The sequence below is a fragment of the Tetrahymena thermophila genome, assembly GCF_000189635.1.
Source record: "Tetrahymena thermophila SB210 genomic scaffold scf_8254609, whole genome shotgun sequence".
NCBI classification, from domain to species: Eukaryota; Ciliophora; class Oligohymenophorea; order Hymenostomatida; family Tetrahymenidae; genus Tetrahymena; species Tetrahymena thermophila.
In genome coordinates this window covers 262,126-287,396 of record NW_002476379.1, presented here as the reverse complement: position 1 = coordinate 287,396, position 25,271 = coordinate 262,126, and the positions used below count along the sequence as shown (strand labels likewise).

General features: G+C 23.5%; 8 protein-coding genes across 8 annotated transcripts; 5 read left to right on the top strand and 3 right to left on the bottom strand. All coding sequences in view use genetic code 6, as the record gives it.

Annotated features, from left to right (window-relative positions):
• Positions 1-299: 299 nt before the first annotated feature.
• On the bottom strand, positions 300-3,365 carry TTHERM_00442480 (Ulp1 protease family, carboxy-terminal domain protein; the record flags this gene model as incomplete). The annotated part of the gene is made up of 9 exons (XM_001033161.2): positions 300-663; positions 734-889; positions 945-1,357; positions 1,417-1,567; positions 1,620-1,867; positions 1,947-2,152; positions 2,212-2,683; positions 2,749-2,829; positions 2,937-3,365. 9 exons carry the CDS (start codon positions 3,363-3,365, stop codon positions 300-302), a joined length of 2,520 nt encoding a protein of 839 aa, XP_001033161.2.
• A 947-nt stretch (positions 3,366-4,312) lies between these two features.
• On the top strand, positions 4,313-5,302 carry TTHERM_00442470 (hypothetical protein; the record flags this gene model as incomplete). Its single annotated transcript, XM_001033160.1, has 3 exons — positions 4,313-4,595; positions 4,649-4,768; positions 4,848-5,302. 3 exons carry the CDS (start codon positions 4,313-4,315, stop codon positions 5,300-5,302), a joined length of 858 nt encoding a protein of 285 aa, XP_001033160.1.
• An 812-nt stretch (positions 5,303-6,114) lies between these two features.
• Positions 6,115-9,824, top strand: TTHERM_00442460 (tubulin-tyrosine ligase family protein; the record flags this gene model as incomplete). The annotated part of the gene is made up of 7 exons (XM_001033159.1): positions 6,115-6,310; positions 6,509-6,828; positions 6,893-7,240; positions 7,324-8,723; positions 8,786-9,258; positions 9,312-9,693; positions 9,755-9,824. 7 exons carry the CDS (start codon positions 6,115-6,117, stop codon positions 9,822-9,824), a joined length of 3,189 nt encoding a protein of 1,062 aa, XP_001033159.1.
• Positions 9,825-10,390: 566 nt separating this feature from the next.
• On the top strand, positions 10,391-11,564 carry TTHERM_00442450 (methyltransferase domain protein; the record flags this gene model as incomplete). The annotated part of the gene is made up of 6 exons (XM_001033158.3): positions 10,391-10,567; positions 10,633-10,756; positions 10,805-10,925; positions 11,097-11,217; positions 11,294-11,437; positions 11,496-11,564. The coding sequence occupies 6 exons, from the start codon at positions 10,391-10,393 to the stop codon at positions 11,562-11,564; spliced, it is 756 nt and encodes a 251-aa protein (XP_001033158.2).
• Positions 11,565-12,485: 921 nt separating this feature from the next.
• TTHERM_00442440 (hypothetical protein) lies at positions 12,486-15,246 on the top strand (the record flags this gene model as incomplete). Its single annotated transcript, XM_001033157.3, has 5 exons — positions 12,486-12,523; positions 12,775-14,034; positions 14,171-14,407; positions 14,465-14,586; positions 14,642-15,246. 5 exons carry the CDS (start codon positions 12,486-12,488, stop codon positions 15,244-15,246), a joined length of 2,262 nt encoding a protein of 753 aa, XP_001033157.2.
• A 778-nt stretch (positions 15,247-16,024) lies between these two features.
• On the top strand, positions 16,025-19,568 carry TTHERM_00442430 (hypothetical protein). The gene is made up of 5 exons (XM_001033156.2): positions 16,025-17,058; positions 17,130-17,274; positions 17,327-17,397; positions 17,460-18,257; positions 18,354-19,568. The coding sequence occupies exons 1-4, from the start codon at positions 16,096-16,098 to the stop codon at positions 17,826-17,828; spliced, it is 1,548 nt and encodes a 515-aa protein (XP_001033156.2). The 5' UTR covers positions 16,025-16,095; the 3' UTR covers positions 17,829-18,257; positions 18,354-19,568.
• On the bottom strand, positions 17,916-19,446 carry TTHERM_00442420 (WD domain, G-beta repeat protein; the record flags this gene model as incomplete). Its single annotated transcript, XM_001033155.4, has 3 exons — positions 17,916-18,121; positions 18,178-18,283; positions 18,349-19,446. The coding sequence occupies 3 exons, from the start codon at positions 19,444-19,446 to the stop codon at positions 17,916-17,918; spliced, it is 1,410 nt and encodes a 469-aa protein (XP_001033155.4).
• Positions 19,569-20,949: 1,381 nt separating the features above from the next.
• TTHERM_00442410 (BZIP transcription factor family protein) lies at positions 20,950-24,443 on the bottom strand (the record flags this gene model as incomplete). Its single annotated transcript, XM_001033154.2, has 6 exons — positions 20,950-21,133; positions 21,496-21,681; positions 22,571-22,643; positions 22,765-23,808; positions 23,914-24,130; positions 24,393-24,443. The coding sequence occupies 6 exons, from the start codon at positions 24,441-24,443 to the stop codon at positions 20,950-20,952; spliced, it is 1,755 nt and encodes a 584-aa protein (XP_001033154.2).
• Between the last annotated feature and the right edge of the window lie 828 nt (positions 24,444-25,271).

The following is a 25,271-nucleotide window of genomic DNA, read 5'->3' as shown; positions in this document are numbered from 1 at the left end:
TCAGATTGAAAAAAGTTTTTAATTTTAATTAATTATAAAGATATTTTTAATTTACAATTTTTATAAATTATTTCTGATGAAATTTTAAGCAATTTGACAATATATCAAAAAAGATTAAAACAAATTTTTTTAAAATATTAATAAAAATATCAAGAAAACTTAACAAATATAAAAATTGATTATACTAGGTTTTGCAAATAAAATTATAAATTAATAATTTATGAAGAAATTAATAAAATTAATTTCATATTTTTAAGTGAAATGATAATTAATAATAAAGTTTTGGCATAAAGTCAATCTCATTCTAGGTACTTGCAATCCTAAAATACAAGTTATAAACCAGGATTTTTATTTAAGAAAGAAATGAGGTCTTCTTTGTAAATCTTAAATATTTTTCCTTTTCTAGTTGCAACAACTGAAGTAGTAAGAGGTGAACTATCAGTTATTGACTTAACTTCTCCTATAAATGCACCACTCTCTAGCTCATCTAACTCAGATTCAGGGCAATCTACAAATTCAAAATTACCTTTCTTTATAATAAAGGCAAATGTAGCCTTGTCTCCTACATTCCACATAACTTATCCTTTATCAACTTCTTCTTCTTTTAAAATCATTTCAAGTTATGTTTTTTATGACTATCCCATCTCATTAAATACAGAATTCCTTTTTAAATATAATTAATAAATCAATTTATTATTTTACTTCTTTTCAATCACCTTAAAATATAATTTACTTGTATAATACGTGCAGAGCCTTTGATTTACGAGCATCAGTTAAGTTCATAAACTTTCTGATGACAGGACCATCTCCACCACATCCATCACCAAAAATAAATTTGAAATCATGTTTTTCCAAAGTGAGTAAACGAAGTTCAGTGACTGCTTCTACACTAAAAAAATTAAAAAAAATTTGATAAAAATAGAGAGTTTTTAATAATGTTTTACTTTGCAATTCTTTTTCCTCCATGGCATATTAGAGCAGTTTCACCAAAATACTCTCCAGTTTGATAAAATCTTTCAAATTAATTATTTTTATTATTTGAGTAGACACGAGCAATGCCACTTTCAATTATATAGAACTTATTACCTATTGTATTTTCTTTTACTACAATTTATTTAGGGTAATACTACTCTTCTACTAAGGAATCCAATAGCCACTTAATGTTTTTGATTGTTAGGTTTTCAAATATGTCAATAGAAGAAAGAAGGTCAAGTCTTCTTAAAGTATCCATATTTTTATGAAATCCCGAAGGATGTAATATTAAAGTATTTTCTATACCGTGCTTAGCTATTTTAAGTCCACTGTCTTTAAGCAAATCTTTTTCTGCGATGTGAATGAGCATCATTTTATTTTTAATCTTTTAAATTTGTTAAAAAATTTAATTTTCAAATGATTGACATTTAATATATTTGTTACATGAATTGGGAGACTAGCGAGAACTGTTTAAGGTGTGTGAATAGGAGGAACACCAGCTTCGTGAATAATAATGTCATTGTTAAATTTGACATTAGCTAACTATTCATATCTTTTTTATCCAAATATCCCTTATCTTTTGAATTCTTTTAACCTATAAAAACGATTAATTGATTATTTTTTATATAAATCTAGTTTAAAATTACTATTCAGGATTATAGAATGTATCTGCAGAATAATAAATTGATCTCTGCTTAAGCTCGCATTCGAATCCGATGCAAGGTATAGTATGGAAAGCATAAAAAAATCTAAAGTTAGCTCCATATATATTAATAGAAGTACCTAAGGTAACTGGCCTAAAGATAAACAAATGCTTAAGTTCTTCAATACCCATTCCACTCAAGGCACTATATTTTCTCAAAAAGCTATTCATGATTGTTCTAGTTGTAATGACCTATTTAAATAAATTATTGTAGAATTCTTCCAGTAAAATTACAAGCAAAAATAAATATTAAAAATTAAAAATTTATTACTTCAACTCTACTATCATCAAGAAGTTTAGTGAAAGTTCCTGCATCATGATCAGCATGACAGTGGGTTATAATAATTCCATGAATTAGTACACTAGGGATACCCATTTTCTTTAAAAATTAAGAGCTGAATGGTGGGGGATCAACCATTATACCTTTACCATAGATCCAAATGATAAATCCAGTAGTGCTTCCCTTAGGATCAAAACCTTATATTTTAAAAAACAAAATAAGTTTTTTATTATTTTGAATTATATCTAGTATGTACCATGAGAAGAACCAAGGACAGTAACACCAAAATCAGGAGGAGTAATGGTTTCTGATTCATCGATAAACTCAGGATGAAAATTTTAAATATCCTAAATACATTTCATTTAACCAAGTTTGCTTGTCCAAACTGCGATCAGATTTTTAGTATGAGATTTAGTAGGACTTTCAAAAGTAACTCTATCATGATTAAATTAATTGCCTATTTATTATTCAGAATTTTTCATATTATTGATGTTATCAGTGCTGATAGTTCCAAAACTCTCAAATAAATTTCCTTCAGGTAGATTTACTTCATCTTTTACATTATCAAGGAGTTTTCCGTTTTCAAAAATAGAATAGCTCCCTTGTTCTTTTTTGATTTCTACAATATTTCCGTTTGAATCGTTTAATTTTGCTACACCATTTTCATCAAAAATAACAAAACTGATTAAAGTATCAACTTTTAAAGCCTCACTAGGGTTCATAGGATTCTACATTAATTATTTTAAATAATTATTAATAAATTTAGCTTAAAATGCATATGTTCAATAGTTACCTTTGCAAAAACTTTTAATTCTTTATTAAAATCTGGTATTCCATCTTTAGGATAAGAATAATAGTAATCCTCTTCAATGTGCTTTTAAATAAATTTTTAAATATTTAGTTAGGATTTTGCATAATAAATTTTTGTTAAAATATATAATTTTATCTTAGTTTAAATAGTAATATCAATCATTTATTTACTTCAAAACTAACAGGACCAAGAAGAGTCTCCTAAAATACTGTTCTTACTGCTCTTTCAGCTTCTTGAGTACAAATTAATGTGCATTTACGTTTTTTAACAAAAAAATTGAAATAGGCAGGGAATTCAAATTCAGCGACATTTACACCATTCTTTTTATCAAATCTCTTAGAAGGTATAATATAAAATGTAGGAACTTCCTATCCTAAATTTAATGAGTCTTTCACAGTTTCTGGAGGAATACCAAATTAAATAGGGCCAATCGCAGATTTTATAACACAGCCTCCTCTCATTAAATTGTATTTGTTATTTGTTTAAGCCTCTTAAATAATTTAAGATAGCGTTTTTTTGAGTTACATTTCTTCAATTTACTCATTAATTTCTGAAATTATTGATTTTCCATCATCTTCATTTTGCAAGCAACACGCCATTTCAAAGTTATTTTGTATATATAAACTATAGATTTATAATTAATTTTGAGTATTCCAATTAATTAAATTTTTATTTTATTTAAATTAAATATTGATCAACAATTTTGAATATTTCAATGATATACTTAGGATATAGAAAATTAAATGTTATCATCAATTGGATATAATTGTAAGAAATGTGATAGAATGGATCCAATTTAAGAATAAATATGAATTTAATGGCTATTACATAAATAAAAGATCAAATAGAAATATGTTTTATAAGGAAAAATGTAAATACTGAAAACTGTTTAATAAATATTTATCATAAACTTATTTATTCTATGGATATAATTATAAGAAATGTGATAGAATAGATCCAATTTATAAGAATATATATCAATTTTATGGCTATTATATCATTAAAAAATCAAATAGCAATATGTTTTATAAGTAAAAATATAAAAACTGAAAATTATTTAATAAATATTTATTATAAACTTATTTATTCTATGTATCATTGTAAAGAAAGACATTAATCATAGATGTTTATAAAAAATAAAAAAAGGATGAGCTTGATTGATTATTTAAAAAATTTTTGATTATCTTTCTAATATTAAAGTTAATTTTGCTAAGTATTTATGAGCAACCTAATTTTTTATTAATTAAAACAAAAAATAATTTTAAACGAAATAATTTTTGCTGTTTTTTATATTTTTTGTTCTCTTTTATGTTAAACAAATAAATTAATTTTATCAACAATAATTAAGAAATTAAGATATTTAGTTAGAGTGAAGAAGGAATTTTTATAATATTTTTTAATATATCGTTTATAAGTAATAAGACATTGAGTGTTGGGTAATAGACAAGATTATTTTAATAATAAATAATTATAATTCAAATAGTCAAATAAATAAATAACTTTGTTTGTATTTTAGATTGTCTGATAAAAAATTTATTTTTAATATATGAGTCAAATGTATTAGTAGTAGCATTAATAGCATTAACAAAATTTAAAATAAGTGACAATAGCCGGAAGTTCTGCGTTTCCAAAAGCACAGCCTCTTTCTCATAAAGATATTTTCTAGCAGTTTTATACAAATTACAAAAAATCTTATGACTATTCATACTACTCTAAATAGGATAGTAGTGAAATAAATAATGGAAATTTAGAAGATAATAAAAAAAAACTTTATGAAATTTGGGGCGAGATGCATAATGAATATTTAAAAACTCACCCTTAACAAAAAAGTATTTAATTCAGTGTATTTAAATATAAATTTATTTTATTTTAAATAATAAAGATGATGAAATTATTTCAAAGAATAAAATAAAATAAACTGATAAAAATTAAAAGCCTTAGGCCAAAAAATAGCACTAGAATACTCCAAACTAATAATAGAAAAAGTAAGGAGATTAGCAAGGTAAAATGGGTTTTTTTATTTTATAATTTACCAAATATTAACATCTTTTTTTTAATAAATTGATTTATTTATTATATAGCACAATAATAAACTGCTAAAGATAGACTAGAAGAAATTTAAAAAGCAAATCCAGTTGTGGCAAATAATTTAGTATATAACTAGCATCAGCAGTAATAGCATCATATATAGTAAGTATAATAATAACCATTAGAACATGATAAGATGGCTCACTAATATCCTTAATACTATTAATATCATTAATAACCTGCCCACTAAGTGATTTATAGTGTTCCACCAGCTAATCCTATTCCTGGAATACAGTAACCTGCATACTAGCAAACTCATCACTATATCCCTTAATAGTAAACTATTTATCAATAGCCGTAATAGTATTAAGCTTAGTACAGTTATATCCCTGCAGCTGCAGCTCCTATTCATAACCCTATCATTATTTCTAATCCCCCTCCAATGAATTATGCTGCCCCAGCTAAATTAGATATCAGCAATTATATTTCAAATAGTTTACAGAAATGATTTATAACTTAAAAAATATTTAATTAATGTACTAAATACTTCTTATAAATACATTTTATAAATTTTTTTGTTTTGATAAATTTCTTTAGTAATAAATAAATAAAATAAGCTATTTTTAGAAAACTTACAAATCCTTTATTTTTAAAATTTTCAAAGTAAAAAAAAATAAAATAAATTTCATTAACATTATTTAAAAAATGGGTGCTAACTTAAATTATTATTTACTAACTAAAAAGGATTTATCAATATATAATAATTTGTTATTTGAATAGGTTTGATAATTTGTAAGATTTATCCTCCAAATTAATTTTGAATGGTTTTATAAATGCATATTTGTCTGTATGTATAATTCTATTTATTTTTTTACATTGTCTTTGATTAAAAATATAAACAAATATATAAGGTAAGTTGTTAGATAGAAAAATTATATTCTAAGGATGGATTGCAGCTTGTGTATTTAAAAAATAAATGAATAATGAAATATATTAGTTAATTTTGAATAGGAAAATAGACTAGATTAAAAAATTCTATTCAGTTTGATAAGAAATTATAAAAAGGATAGCTTTCAATTTAATAGTTGAAAGAAATATAATATCAACGTTTATAAAATGTAATAATACGATAAATTCATTAAGAAAAAATTGTAGTTGAAACAGGGATACTTGTTTGAAAAATTTTAACTAATCACAAAATTGTAAAAATTTATAATTAAATTTTGATATATTATTCATAACAAAGTTTTTATTCATTCAAAAAGCAAATAATAAAATAGTAAATAAGAGCATTTCAAAATATAATTAGAAATTAAGATTATGAGTTAGTAGATATAAGTAGCAAGTGCACCAGTAACGAATCCATAGACTTAGACAGCAGCACCTATAACAGTAGCTAATTCTTAAGCTAAAGTCTAAACAACTGGTAATCATAATGCGTCTTCAATCCCTTGTCTACCGTCTCCAGTAATACCTGAAAAGTAGACTTTACCAGCTCTCAACCTGCCTCGCAAAAGTATGTTAATTTAAAATTATTTAAAATGAAATGTCTTCTAATATTGGACATTGCTCCTAAAATACTTATTTGAACAGTTTGAAAAGTAATAAAGATTTTAGCAAATACACAAATTTTATAATGGTTTTAATATTATTAAATTAATTTTAGAAAATTGTTTGCAAACTAAATTTTAAGTGAAACTATTTTTTAAAATAGGTTTGAATCTTTCGCTTCCATAAAACTACCACGCATATAAAAGTTAGTCAGAAAGCCCTTTTTCGATGAGGAATAAATCGCATACACAAAAAAACTATTTAAACAATAATTCAATCAAGTTAGATAAAATTGAAGAAAATTCATAAACGAATTTCAAAAATAAAATAGTTCATAGATAAAATCGGTCTATATCTCCAAGCATAAATGAAAAAGCATAAATAAAAAATACCTTAAATTTATCTAATTTAAGAAATCAAAACAAGAACTTAAGATAATAAACTAATGGCGAATCTAATTAAAAGAATCCGATTATTTTGAATGTAATACATAAAATATATTTTAATCTACTATAATTAATTTATTCTTTATATTTACAATCTATAGTAATCTCAAAGGCTTAAAATGCAAACTTTATAAGGAGACTCAAAGACTAGTTCATAAAAGCAAATGTCAAATACTTTAAAATCTTAACAATCCAATACTCCTTAGTCTCAATAATTGCAGAACTCTTCAGCGGTCAACCCTAGTTATTAAAAATAAAACCTTTTTACTAATTAAAAACTTCAAGGCTCTTAAGTAGTTCTTGTTCCTAAAAGCTAATAAACAGCTGTAAGCCCTTAGTAAAATGATACCAAATTAGCTGCTTTAGTCAAGAAACCTTTACCATAAATTCAACAATCCAACAGTTCATAAGGAAATAATAATGTTTCTTAACCTGATAACTTATTGAAGGTAAAATTTTTTATTATTTAACTTTAAATTATAAAATTCTATAATGAAAAAACCAAAATCTAAAAAAATAATTTTTTAATAAGTTTTATGTAGGTGGAGGAAACAATGGCGAAAGAATCAGAAAGCTGATGCTTAAAAGAGAAGGATGGGTAGAAACAAAAGATCCTACAACTATGTTTGTTAATTTCAAGTGGCAGCAAACTACAAGAGGTTATAAATATGAAAAATTAGTAGAAAACACAAGCTATAAATAAGTTGTTAATCATTTTGAATTTCACAAAGAGATTACAAACAAATAATATCTTGTAAAAAATCTGATGAGTTTTGCAGAAAGTATGAAATAAAATGTATTTGATATTACTCCGCTGACCTATGTGATTGACTTTAATGATGAAAACTGTGATCTCATTCTTAATAATTTCTTAAAGTTTTTTGAAATGAACATGCCAACTCATGTGAAAAAGAAACAATAAAATTTAATGCAGAAGCAAGCTGATATCAGAAAAATATTAAGATAATTCTAAACTCAGTACGGATAGCAAGGGACTGAAAAATTATTTAATTATTTTTACACTAGATGGTCTTTGCATGATACCTTTTTAGATAAAAATAATAGTACTTATATGTGGTTGCTTAAGCCAACATTTTTAAATAGAGGTAGAGGTATACATGTTTTCAACAGCTTAGCAAGTCTAGAAAAGCTGATGTCAGACTATACTGAAGGATTCGAAGAAAAATCTCTTAAAAAGCAAGAAAAAAAAGATGAAGGAGAGGAAAAAAATGAAATTCAAGAAATTCCTATAAAAGAATCTTAGAATAATAATAAGAAACTTTCACAATCATAACCAAATATTATTATCGAAAATTAAGTTAAAATTACTAATTAACCCGAAGAGTAGAATTTGCAAAAGATGGACAACAAATCTTCTTTATCATTACAAAAGTTACCATCACCTGAAAGAAAGGTTGAGGGTTTTGAAGAAACTAAAGAAAATGATGAAAAAGCAAACAATGAAATAAATTCAGCAAAACAATTAGATAAGGAAAATAATCCTAACCAGAGCCACTCACCAGATGTTAAAAAAATATCTTAAAACGGAAACAGTTTCCAAATAAAGAAAATAAAACCACTTCAAAATAACCGTGCCAACAATAACTCATAAAAATCTATGTCTATCAATAGTGGAGCCTCTACAACTTCAAATACAAATACAAACGCTTCAATAAACTCACAATCTATGGTATAGAGTGTTCCGGCATCAACTAGTTCAAATAGGCAGTCTAAAAAAGAAAAGGAAAAAGAGAAAGAAAAAGAAGACCCAAACAAATACATTAGAGCATAGCCTTAAGGACCATATATTCTTAAAGCTAGCCAATTCGTAATTTAAAAGTATATTGAAAAACCACTTTTAATAAATAAAAGAAAGTTTGATATTAGAGTTTGGGCTCTAGTAACTCAAAATTTAGATGTTTACTTCTTTAGGTATTAATTTTATTTTATTAGGTGAGTAATTTACAATAAATTTATTTATTTTAAATAAAAAGAGAAGGCTATATGAGACTCTCAAGCTCTGAATTTAGTACTGATGAAAGACAACTTGATAATCTATTTATTCATTTAACAAATAATGCTATTTAAAAATACAGTGATAACTATGGGCAATTTGAAAATGGTAATATGTGGTCATTTTAGCAGCTTTGGGAATTTTTGGAAGCAAATTATTAAAACAGCTCATCAAATCAAAGTAGTACAACTAACAGTGGCTCAAATGAAGAAAAGTTGCCTTAGAAATTCTTTAAAAAGAAAATTGTTTCTAAAATCAAAGACATCATTTGGTTAACATTTTGCTCTGTTAAAAAGAAAATAAACTAATATGATAGAAAGTTTTGCTTTGAAATTTTTGGATTTGACTTCCTCATTGATGAAGAATTAAATTCATGGCTTATTGAAGTAAACACTAATCCAGCCATTGACGAGTGTTCTCAGTTACTGAAGACTTTAATACCTCGTGCATTAGGTAAATACAATTTTTTCTAAGACAAAAACTTAAATTGAAAATTAATAATTTAGATGATGCTCTTAAATTAACTATCGATTAGATTTTTAGCAAGAGGCAAGTAGTTCCATAAAATACAAATGTATAAAGTAAAAACAAAGAAAAATCTCCTACACATTAGCCATAAAAATCAAACAGTGATAGTGAGAATGATAAAATTGTTTAGGATTAAATTATTGAAAAGCCAGTTGAACAAGAAGAAGAGGAAGACGAGGAAGAAGAAGAAGTTGAAAAGAAAATAAGTTCTGTAGAATAAATGGACCTAAATTCACCAACAAAGTTATAAGCAGACTCACCATAGTAAGCAGCTAAGAATTAAGGCTAATCAAATTCTGGAACTAGCTAAGAGCCCTCTTACTATCCAGTTCCTGGGTATGAGGATACCTTTAATATGTGGTAATAAAAATTAAAAAAATATTTTTCAGTTTTTGAATTTATTTATCTATTAATAAAAAAGGGAGCTTCTTGGTAACCTTAAAGACTCTTCAAATGTTCAAGTTAAAAAGAAATTCAAATAATTAAAATGAGAATATATATGAAATTTAATAAAATTAATAATAATTAATGCTACAATTTAATTAAAGAATAAATAATTATATTACACCATATGAGATTCCTATTACTAAATAAATGAAATATCAATTTAATTCTCTATCAGCATATAATTAGTTATAACTTATATGGAAATTTTAGTAATCATCTTCATAAATTATTTATTAGTAATAATTTGATAATAGAAATACAATTATTATTTTTTAAGTAATAAATATTTAATAATTATTATTTTTAACTTTTAATTATTCTTTGTATCTCTATTGATTGCATTTACTAATAGTACATTTTATTTGTTGCTTGTTTATCAATGAAATTAGATTATCTTCGCTTTATTAATACTAACATTTTAAATAAAATCTTTATTTAATTAGAATTTTTTAAATTTTAGATTAAATAATTAAGCAAATATTCATTTTAATCAGATCTGTTGAAGAAAGATATGGTTTATATATATTTTTGATAGAATAAATACTTTTAAATTTTTTAATTAAATATCTGTTTAATTATATCTTTGTCAACTAAATAATCTAAATTATAAATGGATACATAAAATTAAAAATAATAGATTGAAGCTAATGGAACTCAAAAAGAGGCTTCTGAATTTTTAAAAGAAATCAAAGTTGATGATGATGGAGAACATTCACCTGATAATATTATCAAAATTTATGAAAATTCAAATTTTAAATTAGGAACTGCAGGAAGAATATATGATTGCGTAATAAATTGTTTTCTAGAAGATTGAATGTTAATTAGGGATTAACCAAATTTATTTTAAAAAAGAGTATAATACTTGCTAAGTATTTATTAAAGCAAAATGATGAGGGCAATTACAAACTTAGAGGAAAAAATATTTTAGAGTTAGGCTGTGGTACTGGATGTCTTTCCATATTTTTAGCATCACAAGGTAAAATATTTATTGATTTATTTAGTTAAATTAGTAAAATATAATTAGGAGCAAATGTTGTAGCCACAGATCTAAAAATTACTTAAAATTATGTTGAAAAAAATTTATAGATGAATAAAGAATTAGTAGATTGTCGTTAAGGTACAGTGAAGTTTGTTGCTCTTGATTGGTAATAAATTAATTTTTTAATGTAAATTATAATCAAAACTAATTAAAAATTGAAGTGAATATAATATCAAATTATGAATGAATACATGTAACTAATTTATCATTTATTGAATAAATGGTTGATAAATATTAAATAAAAATTTAAAGATAATATTACTTATTCTTAAAATAGGAACGAGCAAGAGGAAAAGATATTTTAAATCTTGAAATCAGATATCGGGTTTTAAAAAATAGATTACATTGTTGCATCTGATACTTATTTCAATTCAGCTATGCTTAACGTATTTTCAAGAGTATATTTTAATTATAAATTTCATTATATGTTTTTCCTACTTAATTAATAATAATAATCTATGATTATAAAAAAAGCTATTAAAATCTGTTTCCACTTACTACTAGCAAGAAGGATGCTCTTTTGATGTGTTTATAGCTTATAAACAGAGATTACATGAAGATATAAATTAAGATCCAATATTGTAAACATTTTAAGAATATAAATTTATTGGCGAAAGGGTAATTTATTATTATTAGCAATTTATAAATAAAATTTTCTCTAATTTTAAAATAATAGATTCATAAATCAGAATTGGATAGCAATTATAAGCAGAAAGATATTGAAATATTTAAATTAGAATTCTGAGCTTTAAAGATTCTAAAACAGTCTAATTAGAAAATATATAATAAAAAACAGGATTATGATCTATTAAATTAACCAAAAAAAGAAAATTCAAATCTGCTACTGAAATTTCTTTATTTTTAAAAATTCTAACAATTTTTTAGGTATTTTGTAAAATGCAATAATTAAGATGCAATTCAGAATTCTTAATATAATATAAAGATTAAGTATCATTTTATATATTTGTACATCTTAATAAATGTGCATTCTAACTTTATTATCTAGAATCTTAAATCCTTTTGATAAGTATCAATATTATAAGCTGCTATCAAATCACTTGATATGATAAAAATTCTTTCATTTTGTTTGATTTATTAGATAATATAGGCCAATAATTAAAAGGAAAAATTTTTAAGAATTTTTCGCCTTATTAAAAAGGAAAATTTAGTAAAATTTGTGTTAATTTCCTATTTTTGTCAAATTAAAATTTAATTATTTCAATATTTATTAAGAATATTGGGAAATTTACTTTAGTTAAAAAGAAATTATTTAATATTTTTCCAAATCTTTATGGCTAATAAATTATTTTGAATAGAAAGATTTCGATAATAACAATGAAAAATATAATATTAAAAATTAATAACTAAAAGCTTAATTAGATTTGTTAAAAATAGATCAATTCCTAAATAAAGAGATAGATAGATTGATATATTTCAACATTCTAAAGTTAAACAAACTCAACTAAAGGTTTGCATTCTAAACTTATTCATACTGTCTGATCTCATTCTTATAAGTTTTTCCTTTATTCTAAAATAAAAAGAGCAGAAACAAAGTAGTAAACTACTCAGTTAAGAATTATTAACTTTACACAGCAGCAATCAACAGCATTTCTCTTAAAAATATTAAGACAATTGTACTTTACTATATTGAGTTTATATTGCAAAGATGAATATTGAAAAAGAATCTAACGAACCTACAAAGCAGTATGTTATTTTTATAATATAATTACAATAAAATATTTAAAAATCATTTTTAAATTGTTTAACATTAAATTGATGTTAAGACTTTCTTAAACTTTTCTTTTAAATATGTAGTCTAATATTTATAACTTTAGACAAATTTTGGTATAACCTTTTAATTTAAAATGTTTTATTTCCAATATCTCCCGATATTTCCTATATAAGTAAATTCTGATAACCTTTAACTGTAATTTATATTTATAAAAATGAATTAGATCTAAGATCTCTTAAAGTTTGGCCAAGGGATTTGAAACGCAGTTGTAAGTGAATTAAAAGTAACAAAGTCAAAGCAGCAATTCTAATTAAGGAAGTTAAAATGGGTTCGTTGTAAATGGCAGTTAGACTAATAGTAGTAGCAATGGATCAGGTTCTTTCGTTTTACATAACAACTAAAGTAATGCTAATAAAAGCGAAATTCTAAAGAACAGTAAAATAAACTCATAAAAAATAAATAATAAAAGCATATAGCAGAGTTAGTAGAATAATTGTTAAGTAAATGCAAATAACTTAATTTCAAGTAATTATAACACAATCTAAAATGCTTCTGAATAAGATGAAATCAAAGAAGAAATGAGAAAAAAAATAAAATATGAAACTTACTCTAATCATAGTGGAAGTAATAGTGGAGATAATTACACTTCTTAAAAAGGAGTAAATTTGTAATAAGGAGTAATGAATAATTTTGTAAGTTACAATTCATCTTAAAACAATGAGTAAATATTTAATGAAAATCCTAGCAACGGCAAATAGATATAGTAATAGTAATAGATATAACAAGCAAATAATGTAAATTAGTAACCATAAACTCTCTTAGATGACTAATAATTTAGGAATATACAATCTACTTTAATGTAACTATAGGAATAAAATAACATCCAAAATTAAAAAATATAGCAATAGCATACTTACTAATAATAAATATAATAAATGATTCCAGAGCTTGTTATGCTGATGCAAAATTAAAGCCTTGGTTAAAATTAAATGCCTTTTCAAAACTAGATATAACCTATTCAATAATAAAATCAGAATTAATAATAAATTTAAAAAAATAATATACTTCATGCATTCTTAAATTCAATGATGTAACAATAGTAGTAGCCATCCAACAATATTTAGCCTTAAATTTAAAATTAGACCTAGCACTCTTAAATAGGAATTGGTAATATTGTAGGATAAAATGTATTTAACTAAAATAGTTTGTAGTAACCTCAGCAAAATAACAATTAAGTAAGCTAAATTTTAAGTTTCTTATAAAACAATGGCAATAATGCAAATAATAATGGAAATTCAATATCAAATATTTAAGAAGAGGAAAATTAAAAAAATATGCATTTAATCCAGCAGATATAAGATTTTTATTCTAAAATTGTTTCTTTTGAAGAGGTCTAATCAAACATGATAAAGGAACTTTATAAAAAAAGCAATCATTAGTTTGAGCTTATAAGCAATGTTAGACAGGAAATAATGTAAATAAGGTAATCTTTTTACTAGTAAAATTTATTTTTTAAAATATAAAATGTTAACATTTATAAAATGAGAAAAATTTTAATTAAGTTTAAGATGTATTTTTAAAATAATGTTGCCTTATTAAATTTATTTTTTAACTAAAAGAGAATCAATAAGATTAAACAACCAATCAAAGCAATAAGGATAATAGTCAAATTAACAAAATAATTTTGACTTTTCTTAATTAGAAAGAGCTAACTTACCATAAGAGACCACTATAGGATCGTAAGGAGCTAGTAGTTTACTTTAGTATCTCTTTAATAAATAGGATTCAGACTTCAAATATGAACTGAAGCCTGCTGAAGAAATACCTCATCCTTTCTATAGGGAAAGAAACTTTAGGTAAAGATTGATTTTTTCTTTAAATAATAATCATAATAAAAAAAAATTTAAAAATAGTATAAAGTTATAACTATACGATAGACAGGGAAATATGATTTAAAACCAAAATAAAGTTACTCTAACAATGGCTCTATATACCTCTGAAAATCCTCCATAAGTCATCAAATAAAATACTTTGGGTAAAGAATTAATTTATAATAAATAGAAAAATTTTAATAATTTAAATTTTATTAGGTAATTAAATTTTAAAGGGATTTTTAGAAAAAGAACTTTATTTAGGAAGAGTGTCTTTTGATAAAATATAAATTAAAGAAGTAACCTCTCATTATCTGAATGGATGGATTTATCTGATAATATTCCCTAAACATCCAAAAGAAAGCAAACTATAAAGCAATTAAGGAAATCAAGATCATGTAGAAATAAAACCATTAATTTTAGAAAAAATTATTGTAAAGGCAAAGAAAATGAGAGAAAATAAATTCCAAAATTCTAATAAAAACTAATAACTTATTTAAAAGAGTGAGGAAGATAAAAGCTCGATGTAATCTGATAATAAACTATCACAATAACAAATCAACTCTAATGCATGTAGTGGAATGAGAGATGAAGATGAAGAAAATGATGAAGAAGACGACGAAATTGACAATGACATTGATAACGAATAAGATGAAGACATGGATGAAGACTCTACAAACAATTAAAATATTGACTCATCTTAACAAAAGAAAGATGATCCTTCAGCCAACTAATAATAAATATTGAATTTAAAAATTGAACAAGAAAAATCTTAAAACACACAATAACAGTTAATTATCAACTAAGAAGTTAAGAATAAATGAAAATTTATTTCAATTGAATATTTAAAAATCTTTAAATTATTCATAATATTATTTAAAAGCTTATAAGCTGAAGTTCTATCAAAATAAGCAAATTTAATTCTTAAATTATTGTATTAACCAAAAAAAAAACAATTTGATAATTAATTTTGAATATTTTACACTTATATAATAAAATGTAGTTATTTTATATTTACAAAGCATTATTAATGATTTTATCATGGCAAAAACTAGAACAAAAAAATATATTTTCTAATCTTTATCAATTAAATTATTCTAAGTATTCACAAATACAAATTAGTAAATAATAAATTCAACTAAAATGCTAAAATATTTAATATTTTCATATTAAGCTAATTAAAATAACGTAAAAAATTAATAAAAAATTTAATAATACAAATAAAATTAAATAATTTTATCTTTATTTATCTTATAGATATAGGCACATACTATCATAATAATAATGATTTTTAAAAATCTTAACACTTAAATTATATTATTATAGTCATAAAATTAAAAAATAGTTTCTTTATTTTATAGATATAACCAAAATTGATAATTTTATTTATTAGAATTAAAAAATAGATAAATATATTTTATTTTTAAAAAAGATTATTTTTATTATCATAATAAAACTTAAAAAGTAGCTTTTTAATTTTATAGATATAGAAACATACTAAGATTTAATAACTTTTGCTTTGGTATAAAAAATCCTAAATCATATTAATTGAAATATATTTTATGCTTTATTAAAGTTATATTTATTATATTCTACACAGTGATTTAATAATTTTATGTTTTGGTATCAAAAATCTTAATTATTAAAGTAAATCAAAATATATTTTATCTTTGATGAAGAATATAATTAAATATTAATATTTTTTATCCATCCAAATTTCTACGTCAAGATTGTTTGGAAATTAATAACTTATAATTAAACTTTACTATTCATAAAGAGGAGCTAATATATTATTATATAAGTTAATTTGCCAATTAATGTCTGAAAGTCCTTAAAAGAAAAGGAGAGCCATTTCAGCATATGGCAATTTTAAAATGAATTCGATTTAAGAATAAAATAGATTAATTTAAAACGATTCTCCACCTAAAATAAGAAATATTTAGGTGATGCATTTATCGCAAATTTAGTAATTGAAGAATCCAAAATAAGAATAAACATATTAAGATCTTGTAAATAAAAGAGGATTTAGATTAAGACATTTTTAATATTAAAAATTAGATTCATCACTATATATACATCCCAAAGAAGTGGTTTTAAATAATACATTCTGCTAGGAAACTCTTGGATAGCCTGATTTATTGAGTTAGAGTGCACTTAATTTTACTAAAAAATAGTAATATGTTTAAAAGAATAAAGAAATTAAACTGTTTAGCAAATCTCCTAAAAACAGCAAAAAAAATGCTAAAAAAAATTTAAATAGATTCACATCTTAAATAGCTAAGAAAGCAGATAAGTTTTCTAATCTAACAGTAAAAATTGGCTTAAAAAATTTACTTTTAGGGTCTAATGATACTCAAGATATGAACTTTGACTTAAGTGAAAAAAGTTCTCCAGCTGAGCTTTAAGAAGATTATGATTTGGAATATGAAGATATATATTTATAGGAGGAGTATAGCCATTAGCCTGATGAAGTATTAAGATTTGTTTTAAAAGGTAAAGATCGCTACTCAAAATAGGAACCTGAGCTTCTTAAAAAATGGATTTCATGTCTACCTATAGAAGAAAGAATGGAGATTGAAAAAGACAAAACATATTTTCCTGTACCTCATAGACTAATGATGCATTAAATAGATTAGGTAGCTTGCTTATCTTTTTGCTCTTAGATAATTATATATAATAAAAATAAATTTTGTAAAAAACATAAAAGGGTCTCAATGAGATGTATGGAACAGGCAAAAATAGAATATTAAGACCAGGCGAAGAAGCTACAATAATAGAAACCATATCAAGGTTTTTATCAGAATGCTAAAACATAGACATTTTTCATAGAATAGCTACATCAAATGTTAATTGTAAATAATAATTGATGATTAAATGATTTTTAATTTAATTTATCTGAAATAGCTATATTGCAGTATTTACTTAAGAGATGTGATTTATTTAACTTAACAGAATTCCCATTAGCTATGAAGCAGGTAAATCATTATTATTATCTAAAATGTTAACTAATATAAAATTATGTTAATTTTTATGAAAGATTGAGTGCCATTGGAAAATTATGGCAACAAGATTTAGGTGCAGCGACAAAATGCCAAGTGATCATAAGTTATTTGAAAAATACCTTTATATGGCTCATCTAAGAGGGCATTTCTTTTAGCTATAAAAGAAAGACAATCCACTTGTTTCTTATCTGCTAAAATATTCCTGTATGAAAGCTGATTATCTGAGAATGAAAGAAGAAATTGAAAAGAAGAATTAGAACAGGAGAAAATCTGTTTATAACATAAGCAAAAAAACCAACTAATAAATATCCCTCCCAAATAGTAAAAAATAAGAAATGAGTTCCAGTAAATTTAGTAGTCCTTTTTATAGTTTAAATGATACACTGATATATGAAGCGGACTGAAAAAAATCTTAAATTAATTATTAATAAATTGATATATTATGTATGAAGAAATAAATATAAATAAATATGAGTTTTTATGTAGAAAAATCACTTATTAGGTATAAATGAGAATTTAATTAGCTATTTTGCATCAGTAAGAATATACAGAACTGAGTAATTTTCATTAAAAAATATCTTCTAAATGTTAGCCTTGATAAAAGTATTGTAAGCAATCAAAGGCTTGCTATAATTGTAATCGATTTCGGAGTTCCTTCTATCTTTTAAGTCAAAGCAAAAAATTGACTATTGTTTTCCTAAATTTTATTTTAATTAAAAACTTAACATTTTTACTTTAAGAGGAAGTAAATACCTATCCATACAAGACCATTTTTTTAGTCTACATGCATGACTTTGTTATAGTTTTCTACTTTCGAGCCTAAATCAAAATTAGTAATTTGAAAAAACTTCAGATTTTTCTTTTAAAAAAATAAATTAAAATATTTAAAATTTTTTATTTTCATTTTAATCATATGAAATTTACACCAGTGTTGTCTTTGTCGAACTTCCTCATGCGATACTAAGCTTTGTAAACATATGGTTCAATAAATGTTCCGAGAGTAATATATCCTTAGCTATTAAGATAAAGTAAATACTTTCCATAAAAACTACACTAAGTGACCTGAACTGTATGCATAATATCTTCTTAAGCTTATACCTAGTAATTGTATTGAGATTTTTCAATCTTTACAAAGTTATTCACAGGAGTTTTTAGAAGCAAAATTTTCTTTATTTATTCTGATAGCTGCCAAACTTAAATTGTTCCATCTCCACAAGCGGAAAATATATTTTCGCAAGCTAAGTCAATGTCAATGCACGTAAATTGTGACATAGGAGAAGTAGATAAAAAATCTTTAAGCTAAATAAGTTTTTCTTATTTAGCCAAATGAGAAAGAAAAATTGAACCATCTTTACTTGCACTAACAACTATATTTTTGTAATCTTAGCATGACTAATTTCTATTTAAGCATTTGATATCAAAAATTGTATCTCCATGCACCTAAAAGCAAATTTAATTGGTAGAACTTTAAATGTCAACAAAGTGTATGAAACCTGTCATCCCTCCTGCAATAACTCCAGTGTAAATATTTTTTTCTAAATGCAAATCGAAGAAATCGCAAGAATATAAATCCTCTTCTGTTTTAGGAAATACGCTTTCTCTGTAGCCTTTAACGAAATTAACTATTTTTTACTTGCTCTTTGGATAACTTTAGTACTAATAGGGATTATCGCTTATGTTAAATTAAATAGTATGCTAAGACATTAAATTTATGTTTGAAGAAGCTGAATCACTTGAATAGAAGACATAAATTTAATTTTTACTCACTACTCCTATAAGGCTAATTCCATCTATATACAGAAAGCAAGCATCTTTTATTTAATTCTCAGTGACTATCTTAATTTCTGTTTATAAGCTCTCTTATTAAAGAGTCTCTAAGTGTTTCCTAATATCTTAGAATTAGGTATTTTTCTCAAGAGTATATTATTTAAAATCATTTTAAAGAGTTTCGAATCCTTCTTTTACACCACTTGAGTGGAAATATTTTTCAATTTCATATTCTATTTTTTCTATAAAGCTCATCTCAATATCTATAAATAAGCTAATTAATTGATAAGTATTTAAAATTTATAATTATTTATTATGCAAATTAAAAATTAATAAATTAAATTTTTAGCTAATTAGCTAGAATATCATCATTTCAGACTAAAATTTAGTGTAAAATAGCAAAAATTACCTTTAAAAGATATTTTATTATCTAAATTTAATATAGTTGAAAATGCATCATTAATTATATTTATTTGTTGAATTTAGATAATTAGCTAAATAAAAATGGCTACTTTTTAAATAAATGAAAAATAAAAAACTAAATTAAATTAAAATCTTCAAATAATTATGAAATTATAAAGTAAAAAATAAAATAAATTTGGAAATTATTTTTTTAAAGAAAATAGGAAATTACTATTTTTAACAACATTTTTTATTTAAATTGTATGTCAAAGTTTTTTCTCATTAACAATAACCGCAAATAATGAATAGTTTTTTAAATAATCATTTTTATTTTATAGATTAAAAATATTTGATTTTTAAATTCTAAATATTTTTTTACATTAAGATTTAACATTTTTAAAAAAAATTATCATTTTTGTTGTATTTTCTACAACTTTAGTATTTTTATTATAAAAAAGCTCTAAATGAAATAATACCTAAAAAATAGCGAAGCTAAGTATTTATAATTGATTGATCAGAATATTAATAGTATAATACATTTCTTAATTGATAAATTTCAATTTACGAAGAAAATTTAAATAATTTATGATGGAATTTAAAAAGTATAAATCTTAAATTATTTATAAATTAATTAATCAAAAATTAAACAAATTATTTAACCAAAAAGATACTTTAATTTTCATTAGAAAATTACATATTTGTATTTTCCATAAATTAAAGGATTCTTAACACTTTTATGTTCAAATAATTTACTTTGGAAAATTATTCAGTTAAAATTTTAAAGGTTTTTGTAATAGAAAATTATAAAATTAAAATAAAATAAAGAAAGTGAGAATTTCTAATGAATAAATATTTTTAATTGCTTAAAATACAAATAAAATTGATAAACAAACAGTACAAATATTTAAATAAATCAATGTTTAAATAATTTATTAGTAAATAAAATTATATAAATTAGCCATCACTTGCTAATTAATATTTTATTTGCATAAAATATATTTATAAGCAAGATTGATAATTTTTTTTAAGATTTCTTATGTCAAAAAATATAAGGTAAGAGTTGATTTTAGACTTGTTTTTTAATTATGATATTATATCAAGTAAATTTTATAATTATTAATAAGTAGGAGAGTAATAGGTAGGTATTTTGTTATATATTTGGGCTGTGAATAGTTTTTTGAATTTATAATTATTATCATGATTATTAAAATGTTATTATAAAAATATTTCATCTTTTCATTTGCATTTTTTAAAAATTAATAAATTTAGAAGAGGTGTTTTTTATTTATATTGCAAAATAAAGATTCAATATATTTATTTATTTATTTCTTTATTAATCTAAATCTTCAAAGCAAATCAAACGATTTATTCGAATTCGTTGACTGATTTAATTTAAGCCCAAACTTGCAAATATTTTTAATTGTTATTGGTATGAGTAACGTCTGTTTCAGCGCTATCTCTGCTAACATCATCCCTTAAGCTATTTTCTTATTTAGGGACCATAAATTGAATCCATTAGCCCTTTTGTATTTGATCTGATCTATTTTGAATAGAAATATAATTAGTTTCTGATAAGATAAAAATTAATTGTTTGTTGTTAATTTGAATAGTTAAAAGTATAAAAGTAAGTTAAGATAAATTTGTATAAAGAAAATTTAATTTATTATTATTATTCTAAAATTTACAAATTTCTTTTAGATTATTTTTTTTTCTAAATTTCTGTAATAAAAATAATATATTTGAGAAATAGAAAGATAGTTAATTGAATCTTTTTTTCTTTTTTCTTAAATCGAAGGATATTTTTATAACAAAGATTAATAACTTTTAATTGTTTTCTTTTCAATTTCTTTTAAATTTATCTTAGATTACTAACAAAATTTAAAAATAATTGTTATATTTTACTTTGTCAGCATATTTAAGTTTATTTAGGGGGTTTCTTCACCTTATAAAGGTACTTCTTCTTCCATAGCTTAATTATTAAGCTCTTTTTCGATGTTCAGACCGATTTCTCCTTTCGAATCACTCTTTTAATACATTTTTTCATTTAAAATGGCACTTCCAACAACAGCAACTTCATCTTTTTCATTTCTATTTTATAAATTTAAATTTTTAGTTATTTTTTAAAAATAAAATCTATTTAAAAGTAAAAAATATTGCAGAATAATTTATTTATTTCATATATTAATCTATCTGTATGCAGGTAATGATTTTAAATAATTTCTCAAAAAGTTAAAAATAGGATCAATAGATTTTATTCTTATTTAAAGTCATATGCTTGTGTTGATATTTTTATGAATTATCTTGTTTTGTTATTTTAAAATTCACATTTTATTTTAGATTAGGTTCTGATTTAAGAGATTAGGGAAAAATTGCATTTTTTTTCTTAATTGAAGAAAACAAGACAAAATGAGGAATTGTGTATTAGAAATGAGGTATTGAGAAATATCGACAATTACTTTTTGTAAATTAAGGAAATTTTTAATTTGAATACAAATTTTTAAAAAGTAAGGAAAATGATATTTGCTTGAGTGTATTACTTTTTTTTATTAATGTTATAATGTTTGATTATTTTATTTGATAGATTGATTGATTTATTTATTGAAGACTATTTGCTATTCAATTCCTATTAAATTTAATTTGATTTTTTTTTTGTTTGCTGAAAGGGAAGTTGTCTTCCTCTGTTAATCGATCTATCTTTTATTTATTTATTTGTTTATTTCTTTCTCTGTTTCTTCTTTATTTAATTTTCCTCTATGCTTCGCTAAAATTATTAATATGTTTTGCTGATGATTTATTTATTCAATTAACTATTTATTAATCAAATTTCCTCTATAACACAAGCATCTAGTTTATATATTATCCTACTAATTTAAATTTTATAATAAATGCTTTTTTTCTTTCAACCGATTGATCGACTATATATGAATTTATGCCTTTACACTAATTTGCTAAAATAAATAATCAATTAATGCATTACCTCATTTAACTCATCTTTTAGAAATCTTAGGTTGATTTTTATAAATCATCTAACATTTTCATCATTTAGGAACCTGTAATTTTATTTAAATAATATGTTAAGAAAAAATATCAATGAATTATTTATTTATGTTCTATTTTTGTTTTTTTAGTATATTTCATAATAATTTTTATAATAATCGTATCAAATATTACTTTAATTTATTATGGCTTGTTCATTTTTACTGGGTTTGATATTGAAGATAAGTACTACTCCTAAAACAGCAAAGAAAGCAACACTGAAAGCAGCATAGTTCTTTTAGAGAGAATGATGATTACTGTATTTTTAATTTAAAGCTGTTTAGTTCATTTATGCTGATTCGATTTTATCGGGATTGGTGTTGAAACATTTGCACTAGCTTTAGAGCTTTCTTTTTAATTCTTAGATTTCCTTTTAGAGAAGTTCATTTTTGTTCTTTTCATTGGCAACTTCTTTTTGAGATTCATTTAACTACTATCTCAATTCAATACTTTCGAGTAAGAAATCTTCCTTATCTTGCTCAAGCTTAGAAATGTAGGCTTTCTTACGATCACGAGAGTTCTAAGCAGATATTCTGTTACGAATCATTTACATTACTTTCTTTTATTACTTTTGATCCATGCTTCCTTAGCATTATTGAAGAGCCTTTAATTAGAGATCTTCGTGACTTAAGGAAGAACTTGAGCTTTTTTTCAGCTTTTGTTCGAGTAAATGAGCTGGATTAATTCCATTAGCAGAAGCTTGATTTCCAGCAGAGCTTGAAGATTCTAACTTTACTTCGAATTATGCAGTATTGCTAGAACAGCTTGTGGAGCAGCTTCTCATATCAATTTGTTATTGTTATCCAGATAATTCTGTAGACTTATTGAAAGTAGAAGCCTCTTCTGTATTTTATTGAGGAACTAAAGGAGCTGAAGGTACCAAAGTTGGAATGAATGACTTGAATTAAGTTTCTTGACTGTTTGCAGTTTACTATTATTATTCAAGATTCATTTTTCTGCGAGATTTAGCCTTTTCTCTTTTCATAATTCTCTTCATTTTGGCAGAGAGTTGACTGCTATCAAATTGAGTAGGAGCTTATTAACCTTGAGAGGAGGTAGGATTATTTTAAGGAATAGATTACTACTTGAATAGGAAAAAGTTAGTATTGTCTATTATGCTACCATTCTATTAGTGAGACATGAAAGGAAGGTGGGCTTATTCAAATCCCATACCGTTTTCTATTTTTAAAATTTTAAGTTATTTTAGTCTACAAACGATTTTTAAATGAATTAGAAAAATCAAAGATATTTTTTCAGGTTTAATAAAAGAAAAAAAGAATTTACCTTGTTAGTTTTTATGTTCATGTCCTTGAAGGAAGTCACATTCTAGATCTTCCTACTTAACGCCATGTATATTTTCGTAATTTTCCATAATATTGTCACCGAAATTGAGGTAGTCTTCGACATTATCATTGTGTTGGGGATGAGAGCCTAAGGGGTTTGAGTATTCACTTTAAGATATAGATTCATACTTTTATCTAATCATGACCTCGTTAGACATCTACTAATAAGACAAAATAAATTCTTAAATGAGTTTACAATCTAAATTAATTATCGAGCATCATATCAACTCTATAAAAAGTAAAACCTCAACTCGATGTGAGCAAAGGATAGAGTTGATTGCATGATTTTCGATATTATTTTTCTCCTGAATTTCCTTAACGCATTTCCAAGCAGAAAGCAGAAAATAAAGGAAATAAAGGAACAGAGTGATATTTTTAATTTGGTGTTCTCCACCTAAAATGAGAATTATTAATAAGTACATTGTTAATATATTCTTGGTAAGAGTTTTGGTGGGTGAAGTTGAGACTCATATTTAGTAATTTAGTTCGATATATTTGTTAGCAGGCAATTATTTTATTGAAGAGTTTTTTTTTTGTTGATTTAGTTTCAGAAGAGATTCTTTCTTTTATTGAAACACTTAGATTTTAAGTTGTTTTATGTTGAATAAGGCTTAAAGCTTTAAAAAGGTTTGTTTGTTTGTTTTTCTTTTTTTTATTAAGATATCTTTTTTTTATCAATTAATTTCTGCAAAAACAAACTTTTTTTTTAATAGCTAGACTGACCCATGAGTTTCAAGGAAAAAGAAATTAGTTAATAAATTAAATAGGCAAAATTTCTTGTATTTGATTAGTATTTTTTTCAGTTTCCATTCAAAAATCAATAGTTCGCATAAATGTTTATTTGCTTACCAGCTATGCTAATTTTTTTGTAATGTTCCTTCAATTTCCTTTTACTTTTCATATTTAATTGATTTAATCACTGAGGAAATTACTAATTTCTTTTATACTAAGCAAAGGATGTTTTTTAGGTCATTTAATAATTGCATATGATTCTTCTTTATTATTATCTAAAAGAAAAAATTATTCTTCTATTTTTCCTAACTCTAGAATTACTTATTTATTTAAAAAAAGCTTATGGAAACGCTAAATTGCATGATAAATCACTTCAATTTATTACATTTTTCAAAGTCTAACCTTATCATCTTTTAAAATTAATCAATACCTTGTCTGTTTGATATTTTAGCATGAATACTATTTTTCTATTTTTATTTATATCAAGTAAAGCATTAGTAATAGCATACTGATCTATTACAAAATTTAAAAAAATATATACTTCACTATGTAGATGAATTATATTAC